Source organism: Chiloscyllium plagiosum, chromosome 6 (genome assembly GCF_004010195.1).
Source record: "Chiloscyllium plagiosum isolate BGI_BamShark_2017 chromosome 6, ASM401019v2, whole genome shotgun sequence".
NCBI lineage: Eukaryota > Metazoa > Chordata > Chondrichthyes > Orectolobiformes > Hemiscylliidae > Chiloscyllium > Chiloscyllium plagiosum.
In genome coordinates, this window is record NC_057715.1 from 97,636,849 (window position 1) to 97,647,891 (window position 11,043).

The 11,043-nt window shown below is 41.8% G+C and overlaps 1 protein-coding gene across 2 annotated transcripts in view; it reads left to right on the top strand.

Annotated features, from left to right (window-relative positions):
* ppme1 (protein phosphatase methylesterase 1) overlaps positions 1-11,043 on the top strand; it is a 62,544-nt gene that overhangs the window by 36,346 nt on the left and 15,155 nt on the right. For both annotated transcript variants that reach the window (XM_043692210.1, XM_043692208.1), the window contains one exon: positions 10,340-10,405. In XM_043692210.1, coding sequence (XP_043548145.1) covers positions 10,340-10,405 — 66 coding nt within the window. The remainder of the gene's footprint in view (positions 1-10,339; positions 10,406-11,043) is intronic.

Consider the following 11,043-nt stretch of genomic DNA (forward strand, 5'->3'; position numbering starts at 1 on the left):
ATGAGCTAACAGTTTGCAGGTGATCCAAAGACAGGTGGAAGGACAGATGGTGTTGAGGAAATGGGGAGGCTGCAACAGGACTTGGGCAGGCTAGGAAAGTGGACAGAGAAGTAGCAGATGGAATACAATGTGTGAAAATATAAAGTTTTATGCACTTTGACTGGAAGAATAGAGGCTTAGACTATTTTCTAAATGGAGAAGGGCTTAGAAAATCTGAAGCACAAAGAGGCTTGGGAGTTATCATTCAGGCTCATTTGGCAGTTGGGAAGTCAAATATAATGTTAACATTCATTTCAAAAGGACTTGAATACAAGAGCATGGATGTACTACCGAGGCTTTATAAGGCTCTGGTCAGACCACATTTGGAACATTGAGCTGTTTTGGGCGCTGTATCTGAGGAAGCATGTGTTGCCTTGGATGGGATCCAGAAGAGATTCACAAGAATTATCCTGGTGCTGAAGGGCTTGTCATATGAGAAGCAGTTTAGGACATAGATACTCGATAGAATTTAGGAGATGAAGTGGAGGGGACGGGACTGATTGATGCTAACAGAACACTGAGAGGCCTGTGGAGAAGAGATCTTACCACTAGGAGGAAAGAGTAGGACCTAAGGGCCCATTCTCAGGGTGAAGGGACGACCCTTCAGTACTGAAATGAGGAATTTTTTTCAGCCAGAGAGTGGTGACTCTGTGGAACTTATTGATATAGAAGGGTGTGGAGATAAAGTCATCGAGTGTCTTTAATATAGAGAGCGAGATCGATTCTTGATTAATAAGGGCATCAAGCGTTATAGGGAGAAGGCAGGAGAATGGGGTTGAGAAATGTTTCAGCTGTGATCGAATGGCGGACCAGACTCACTGCACTAAATGACCGAATTCAGCTTCGATGTCTTCCGGTCTTAGGGGTATATGTAGTAAGTTATTGGAATTCCTCATCCAGAAGTTCTTAAATAATCAGCCTCGTTTGGAGTCATTGAGGTGTTCAGCACGGAAACAGACCTTTTTGTTCAACTCATCCATTCCAACCAGATATCCTAAATTAATCTAGTCCCATTTGCCAGCATTTGGCCCATATCCCTCGGAGCCCTTCTGATTCATGTACCCATCCAAATGCATTTAACTTATTATTTTACCAGCATTCACCACTTCCTGTGGCAGCTCATTCCACATATGCACCACCCTCTGCATGGAAAAAGTTGCCCTTTGAGTTCCTTTTAAGTATTTCCCCTCTCACTTAAACCTATGCCCTTCAGTTTTGGCCTCTCCCACCCTGGGGAAAAGACCTTGGCTATTTAACCTATCCATGTCCCTCCTGATTTTATAAATCTCTAAGGTCACCCCTCCACCTCCAACACTCCAGGGAAAATAGCAGCAGCCTAATTAGCCTCTCCCTATAGCACAAACCCTCCAACCCTGGCAACATCCTTGTAAATCTATATAAATGTCTTTTGTTTCCTGCAGTAGTAATGCTGTTAAGAAACCTGAAGTTTCAAGTCTAATGATATGAATTCTCTCATGTCTTTACAGATAAGTCTGCCCATGTGTCATGTAGAATATAACTCAATAATTTCATAGGGTACTGAATAAAATATAAATGTAGTATGTAATGACATCTCTGCTGAGGAGAAACATTACTTCTGTTGGATTCCTTTATTGTGTCTTGCCTGAACAGCAATGTAGAAATTTAAATGTAGAACCTGCAGAGATACGTCGGCCTGACTGGGTGCTGCTCTGCTCTGGTTTGAATTCTATAGCATAGTGGACCATGTACCTGCTATTTGAGGCAGTAAAAATGTGCCTTCTATTGTATATAACCATAAATGCACAATGACATGCAACTGTTCTGCAATTTTTGTTGGGCTCTTGGTGGAATGGGTTGGTCCCCAGTCACCCTGTATAATGATTTTTTTAAAAAAAACTGCTTACCTCTAGAGTCTTTGATGTTCCCATTATTCTTTTAAAGATCAATTGATGGCTGATTTAATTTCATCAATCCATGACCAAATATTGAGCGTTCTATTATTATAGAATCCCAGGTCTCTGAAGTTTTCAGCTTTATTTTTACATTGTTTTGGAATTCAGTTGAGCCTCACGATGTTTAGGTCTTTGAACAAAAGTTACTAGTCATAGTCGTAGAGATGTACAGCATGGGAACAGACCCTTCGGTTCAACCCGTCCATGCTGACCAGATATCCCAACCCAATCTAGTCCCACCTGCCAGCACCCGGCCCATATCCCTCCAAACCATTCCTATTCGTATCCCCATCCAAATGCCTCGTAAATGTTGCAATTGTACCAGCCTCCACCACTTCCTCTGGCAGCTCATTCCATACACGTACCACCCTCTGTGTGAAAAAGTTGCCCCTTAGGTCTCTTTTATATCTTTCCCCTCTCACCCTAAACCTATGCCCTCTAGTTCTGGAGTCCCCACCCCAGGGAAAATACTTTGTCTATTTACCATGATTTGGAGATGCCGGTGTTGGACTGGGGTGCACAAAGTTGGAAGCACACTAGCTTCCAATTGAACCTGTTGGACTATAACCTGGTGTTGTGTGATTTTTAACTTTGTCTATTTACCCTATCCATGCCCTTCATAATTTTGTAAACCTCTGTAAGGTCACCCCTCAGCCTCCAACACTCCAGGGAAAACAGCCCCAGCCTGTTCAGTCTCTCCCTATAGCTCAAATCCTCCAACCCTGGCAACATCCTTGTAAATCTTTTCTGAGCCCTTTTCAAGTTTAACAACATCTTTCCGATAGGAAGGAGACCAGAATTGCACACAATATTGCAACAGTGGCCGAACCAATGTCCTGGACAGCTGCAATGTGATCTCCCAACTCCTGTACTCTAGTTCCTGCATTAGATTCTTTTTATTTCAGAAACCAAGTAATTTGGATGCCACAGATCTAAAATAAAAACAGAAAGTGCTGGAAATGCTCAGCAGATATGGTGTCATTTTGGGAGGAAACGAAAAACTGGGAACATTCTGATGAAAAGGCATTGACCTGAAATTTGACTCTCCTGTCTCTACAGATTTGACTTCTCTATTGAGTTTTTCAGCATTTTCTGTTATCAGTAGCCACCTCCTTCTGTGTTGCACTTAGATCAGTGCCATCATGGCTGTTGAAATCGAATGAATACATGTGATAATTTTCATAAGTTTAATTGTCTTTTTGCCGTGCATTTGTTGAGATAATCAAAATGCAAAAATCTCTCCTTCTTTAAGAAGAAAATCTAAAGACATGCAAAAAAATTGTGTACTTGGGTAATTTCTTTACAAAATGTTGTTTTTAAACTTGTTCAAAAGCAAATTAACTACAAACTGTAACAAATTAGAGAAAATAGTTTAGAGGCTCATCTTTGTATTCCAAGTTTAATGAAGTTGTAATTACACATGATATCTGTTTGCACACAGTCTGTCAATCAATACATGCCAAATAATTCTTATAGGCCCCATATTTATAACAGTTGAAAATACTGAATACTGGTTCCTTCATGCTTTGCTTTGCATGGGGGGGGGGCATTTCACTATAGGTTAATAGGTACTTGTAGAAAGTAGCTTAGCACAAATATATTCTAAAAAAACTGTTAATGCTGTGAGTAGTAATAAGAGTCTTTTGAATGTAAATGGGTCAGTCAGCTCCTGACCTCATTCCAGCCTTAGTTCAAAAATAGACGAAAAAGCCAAATTCTAGACATGAGGTGAGATTGACAATTCCCAATATCAGGTTTGTTGTCAAGGAGTCCTAGCAAAACCAGGTAATTGGAATCCGAGGGGAAACTCATCTCTGTTGGAATTGTAACTAGCACAAAGAAAAGTGCTTATAGCTGTTGGAGGTCGATCATCTCTGCAGGAGTTCCTACTTCTGATCAATCTATTCAGAGATATTACCACACATCTCTGGAGCAGGTGGGACTTGTTCAGAGGCAGGACATTATTACATTACATCACAAGCGTGGTTCCTTAGGGTAGTGACCTAGGCCCAACCATCTTCAGTTGTTTTCATGAATCACCTTCCCTCCATCATAAATGGAACATTTGATTATTGCATAAAGTTCAGCAACATCTGATACTGAAGCCGGCCATGTCCAAATGCAGCAAAAACTGGGAAATGTCCAGGCTTGGACTGAAAAGTGGCAAAGGACATTTGCATCTCGCAGATGCCAGGCAAAGACCATTCGATATGAAACAAGCTAACTATCGCCTCTTGGCATTCAATGGTATTACCATTATTGAAATCCTCCCACTATCAACATCCTGGGTGTTACCATTGATAAGAAACTGAACTGGGCTAACCATAATGATTGATTTATTTGTTTGTTGTCACACATACCAAAGTACAATGAAAAGCTTTGTTTTCAAGTAGTACAGGCAGAGCATAGTAAGCAAGGATGTACAAATCAAAGAGACCTTACAGCATACAGGTTACATTGCACAGGGCGTGAACTGGGGGAATCAATGTTAGCAAGATCAGCATTATTTGAGGCTAGAGAATCCATTCATCAGACTAATAATGGTCAGGAAGAAGCTGTTCATGAGGTGTGTGTGTGTGTGTGTACACGCTTCTGTATCTTCTGCCTGACTGAAGAGGTTGTAGGAGATCATTGTTGGGGTGCGATGGGTCTTTGATGTTGGCAGCCTTATTATGTGGTAGCAAGCTGTGTAAATGGAGTACATTGACGGAAGGTTGGCTTCTGTGATGGTTTGAGCTGTGCACAACCTTCTGTGGTTTCTAATGGTCCTGGACAGAGCGGTTGCCACATCAGGCAGTTATGCACTTGGATGGTATGTTTTCAATGATGCCGCTGTAGACTTTGATGAGGGTCCTTATGGACATGCCAAATTTTCTGAACCACCTGAGGAAGAAGAGGTGTTGTGCTTCCTGACCATCCCATCTACATGGCAAGTCCAGGACAGATTGTCAGTTATTGTCACTCCGAGGAGCTTGACACTCTCCACCCTCTTTAGCTCAATTCTGTTGATGTAGGTTAGGGCATATTATCCTCCTCCCTTTCTGAATCACTGGTCAATTCTTTAGTTTTGCTGAAGTTGAGAGGTTGTTCTCCTTGCACCACATCACCAAGCCATTCTGTTCTTTGATCATTGTTAGATATCCGCCCAACTATGGTGGTGGTGTCAGTGAACTTGCAGATGACATTTATTGGGAAATTGGCAATACAATAGAGGTCTGAGGGTGCATCCTTGGGGGGGTTCCAGTGTTGTGTTTATTCTGGAGGAGGTACTGTTGTTTATCTTCACTGATTGCGGTCTGTGGGTCAGAAAGCTGAGGATCCAGTTGCAGAGGGCAGAGCTGGCACCAAGGTCACAGTATTGAGATCAGTGTGGGGGGGGAATAATGGTGTTGACTGCAGCTCTGCCTTCAATGAGCAAGAGTCTAATGTAGGTATCCGTGTTGTCTAGATGTTCCAGGGATGAGTGCAGAGATGTGGCATCCGCTGTGGACCTTTCATGACAGTAGGTAAATTGTAGGGGATCTAGGCAGGTTGGGAGACTGGAGTTGATGGGCCATGACCAGCCTCTCAAAGCACTTTATGATTATTGAGGTTGCAGCCACTGGGCAGTAGTCATTAAGGCAAAATGCATGTGCTTTCTTAGGTACAGGGAAGACGGTAATCTTGGAGCAGGTGGGGACTTTGTCTTGTAGGAGGGAGAGGTTGAAGATGTTGGTGAATACCTCCACCAGTTGGTCCACGTAGGATCCGAGTATTCGGCTCGGGGCAGCGTCCACGTTGTCGCTTTCCTTGGGTTGACTCCTGAAAAACTAATCTGATGTCTGCAGCGGTGACTGAGAGAACAGGTCTACCTGGGGCTATCAGGGCAGATGTGCTGTACTGCTGGCACTCTGCTCAAACCGAGCATAGAAAGTATTGAGCGCGTTAGGGAGGGATGTGTCTGTCTATTAGCTTGCTCTGCTTCATTGTGTATCCCGTAATGTTGTTTAGGCCTTGCCATCGGCGAGAGTCTATTTAGTAGGTTTGGGCCTCTAATCTGCTCCAGTACTGCCTCTTAGTATCCCTGATGACTTTGCGGAGGTCATATCTGGATTTTCTGTATTGGTCTGGGTCATCTGACTTGAATGCTGCCTGACTGGTTAAATCAGGAAATCCACTCCCTATTTAAGACCAATGTTTACAGTTGGGAAGCACTTGGATTGACTTCTTTGGTACACAGTCATCCACACATTTGCTATTGAAGTTCGTGTCAATGGTGGCATACTCATCTCAGTTTTCTGCTGATTACTTGAACATGGTCCAGTCCACTGATTCCAAGCAGTTCCGGAGACTGTCTTCCACAGCCTCCACCAGCATTGTACTTCCTTTTATGAAGGGTCCTCCTATTTCGATTTCTGCTTGTAAGCTGGGAGAAGATACACAGTGCTGTGATCTGATTTTCCAAAGTGTGGGTGAGGGATGAAACAGTAGGCTTCTTTTATTGTGTCTGGATCAGTGGTGCTGGAAGAGGAATGGTCCAGGATGTTTGCCCCTCTGGGGCAGGAGATGTGTTGGTGGTACTTTGGCAGCATGCTCTTTAGGTTGGCCTGGCTGAAGTTGCTGGCCATAATGAATAGGGCCTCTGGGAATTTTGTCTCTAGAGTATTTATGGCACGGTAAAACACGTCTGAGGCATTCTTCACATCCGCATGGGGTGGTTTATAAACTGCTGTCGGGATGGCGGAGGTGAACTTGCATGGTGGGTAATCGGGACAGCATTTTACTGAAAGGCATTCTAGGTCTGGAGAGCAATTGCTTGCCAGGGTCGCTGTGTCCAAGCACCAGCAGGTGTTGATCAGGAAGCATACCCCAACGCCCTTCGCCTCGCCTGAGGACACCATGTGACACATGGAGAACCTGTCAGCTTATAGGGCACATTCGGGAATGGCAGAGGTGAGCTAAGTCTCCATGAAGCAGACCACACAACAGCCTCTCAGTTCCCTCTGGTAGGAAGGTCCAGATCTGAGTTCATCGATTTTGTTTTCAATAGCCGGGACACTTGCTAGGAGTATGCTGGGGAGAAGGGTCATTTAAATATGGTGGCTACAAAAGCAGGTCAGAGATTAGAATTAGAATTAGAATTAGAATCCCAACAGTATGGAAACAGGCCCTTCATCCCAACAAGTCCACATCGACCCTTCAAAGAGTATCCCACCCAGATCCATTCCCCTACCCTATTACTCTACACTTCCCCTGACTAATGCACCTAACCTTCACATCCCTGAACACTATGGGCAATTTAGCTTGGTCAACACCTAACCTGCACATCATTAGGAATCTTGCAGTGTGTAACTCCCCACCTGACCCCTCAAAGCTTGTCCACCAGCTACAAGGCGCAAGTCAAGAGTGTGATGGAACGCTCTCTGATTGCCTGGATGAGTGCCACAACATTTAAGACGTTTGACAGCATCCAGAACAAAGCAGGCTGTTTGATTGACCTACATCCACAAACATTCGTTCCCTTCCAGAAGTCCATGATGGCAGTGGCTTCTAGAAACAGAAGCCATACGTTGATGCGCTCATTGATTGTATAAAGAGCTTCCCAGCCTTTGCATGGCAAAGTGACTTAGAGCAAATATTGCTTCTTACAAACACTTTCCAAATCAATGACCACTACCACCTATAAAAGGAAGAATGCAGCTGATACTTTGAGATCTCACCATCTACATGTTGTCTTCCAAGCTGCTCAACAGCTTGACTTTTTTTTTCAGTATTACTGGGTGAAAATTCTGGAACCCTTTCCTTGATAGCATTATAAACTTTGGCAGTTCAAGAAGGCAGCTCCACGCTACCTTCTCAAGGGCAATTGGAGATGGGCAATAAATGCTAGTGCAGCCAAAACCGACATCTGTTCAATGAATTTAAAAAAACCTTGAACTGAACATCATTTTGTAAAATGCATCTACATCCCACCCTATTCTCTAGAAAAATTTAAGCCACCTTTTAAAAATACTTACGTTAAAATATTTAATAATGACATTTAGTGCATGTGTATGGAGTGCTAGCAATAAAAGCACACAGGTTCCCTAAGGTTTCTTGGCATGATGTTTGGGGAAAATGAAGGTTTGAATAGTGTGTTAATCATAGAAGTAGTGAAATGGCAAGAAATGGAAGATATAGCAAGCTTTTCTTGCTATATCTTGGTCCATTATTATAAAAAATAGGATGTTTATATAGGAACAGTAAGAGGCCATTCAACCCTTCAGGCCTGTTTAGCCATTGAGTGAGATACTGGCTGATCTGTGGTCTAATTCCATATATCTGCCTTTGTCCATATCCCTTCATACCTTGTGCTTAACAAAAAGAAATTATCTCCAATTTACGTAAACAACTGATTCATCATCCACTGATGTTTGGAACATGCTTCCACATACTCTACCACCCTTTGTGTGTAGAAATTCTTCCCAACAGTCTTCTGAGTGGTCTGGCCCTAATTTTAGACTATGCCTCTAGTTCTAGAGACCCTAATCAATGGGAATACTTTACCTTTATTTATCCTGTCCTTTTCTGTTTAATATCTTGAAGACTTCAATCAGATCACCTCCTTAACTTTCAAAATTCTACAGACAATGTCGTTAATTTGTATAATGTGCCCTCAACATAACCCCTTAGGTCCAGGTATTATTCTTGTAAACCCACATGTACTCCCTTAAATGCTAATATATCCTTTTCAAGGTGTGGTGCCCAGATCTGCTCTCCATATTCCACATGCAGCCTTACCAGGGTTTTGTACAGCTACAGCATAACTTCTGCATCCTGTTACTCCAGTTCTCTCAAAATATAAAGGCCAGTATTCCATTAGCCTTCTTAATTACTTTAGTTCGATGGCAGAAATGTAATTAATGCTCATAATAAAGCTGCTGATTTTGGAGTTCAGTAAAGTATTGTTTCTGTTACTGGATTAAAAATTATGAGAATATGAGCTCAACTGGCAGTTAGAGAATTAACCTGAAAATAAAAAGCTTGTATCAGTGAAGATGAAACAATTTGGATTCTCATGTAACCCCACTGGTTCGATAATGACTCCAATCTCTTATCAAAATGGTTCACTCGTATATGGTATTTCACGAGGCCAAACAAGCAATTTAGAGTCAAGATAGAGTAATGCTGGAAAAGCGCAGCACGTCAGGCAGCATCCGAGGAGCAGGGAAATCGACATTTTGGGCAGGAGCCCTCCTGATGAAGGGTTCCTGCCTGAAACATCGATTTTTTTTTTGATTTTTTTTTTTGCTGCTCCTCAGATGCTGCCTGACCTGCTGTGCTTTTCCAGCACCACTCTAACCTTGACTCTAATTTCCAGCAACTGCAGTCCACACTTTCGCCGAACAAGCTATTCAGTTCAGAGCAATCAGCATGGGTATTAATTTCTAGCCATATCAAGTGGCATTTGTATCAAATAAAATGTTTTAATATTAATTTCATTGCAGTTATTTGTTTTAGCAGTACTTAGTAAGGAAGCTATCTTCAGATTTCTCAGAATCAACTGTTTGCCCTTGCCTACAACAGAGATTCAAAATTTTTTTTTCATCAAATTGGTGACACTTGGTTGACATAATGTCATCAGATCAACACCTTGTCTAAATGTTCAAAAAGGGAGCTAAACAATGAATGGTTCATTTTTAGAAAAGACTCCAAGATTTGCATTTTTTCCAGGTGGGATGTTTTTTATAATATTACTGAACTGATAATTTAGAAGCTGAAGGTAATCCTTTGGAGACACTGGTTTGAATCCCTCATGAAATTTAAATTCAATTCAATCTTAAGTAATGCCCTTTAGGATAGGAAATGTACCGTCTTACCTGTCTGGCCTACATTTGACTCCAGACCAACAGCAAAATATTTGACTCTTCAATGGCCAAGCAAGTCACTCAGTTTAAGCGTAACAAGGAGATAGACAAATGCTGGCCCTGTCAGTAATGAGTAGGGCCCATTAAAGAATAAAGTACTTTTCCAATCCAAGTAATGATTTGAATCCTTGATCAATGTTCCCACATTTTTTTTCCTGGAGATTCTTAAGATGTGTATAGTGGACCACTATTAACCCAGATTAGACCAATTTTTTAAACATAAATTCATCCTTCTTGGTTTGCATGGGCCAGTACCAACACATCATGTGTTGAAAACATAATCCCTATCACTCTATTTAGAAGGTCAAATGTTCAGAGTGATGCTGTAAATTCCTATTTATCAACTGCTGTTGATTTTATGTTACTTTGGGAACAATCAGAAGTATTCATTGGTAAATATAGCGTTAAACTGATGATCTGTGTAACACATCTTAACTTGAATAAAGCAGTTCTTATTTCACATTTCTTTCCCCCCTGCAGTGTGAAAAGTGGTCAGATACGAAATCTGGAATCGGCAAAAGTCTCCATGGTTGGTCAAGTAAAACTGTAAGTTTTTATTTTGTTGTTTTAATGATTCCTTACCAACATATTCTCTATGTGGAGTATTGGCAGGAAAATATTTTTTTCCCCATTTCAAACTTTGTTTCTTTGTGGAAATTTGAATTTCAACATTAACTTACTGGATAGAGTTTTATGCTTAGTTTCTTTAGTATTATTTCATCAGATGTTTGCCAAAACCAATTTTTTTAAAAGAAAGAAAAATTGCTTATGGGATATTATGATGTGGTGGTGCTGGTGTTGGACTGGGGTGGACAAAGTCAGAAGTCACACAAAGCCAGTTAATAGTCCAACAGATTTATTTGAAATGGAAAAATAGAACATAGAACATAGAAAAATACAGCGCAGTACTGGCCCTTTGGCCCTCGATGTTGCGCCGATCCAAGCCCACCTAACCTACACTCGCTCACTATCCTCCATATGCCTATCCAATGCCCATTTAAATGCCCATAAAGAGGGAGAGTCCACCACTGCTACTGGCAGAGCATTCCATGAACTCACGACTCGCTGAGTAAAGAATCTACCCCTAACATCTGTCCTATACCTACCACCCGTTAATTTAAAGCTATGCGCGCTCGTAATAGCTAACTCCATACGTGGAAAAATGTTCTCATGGTCAACCCTAT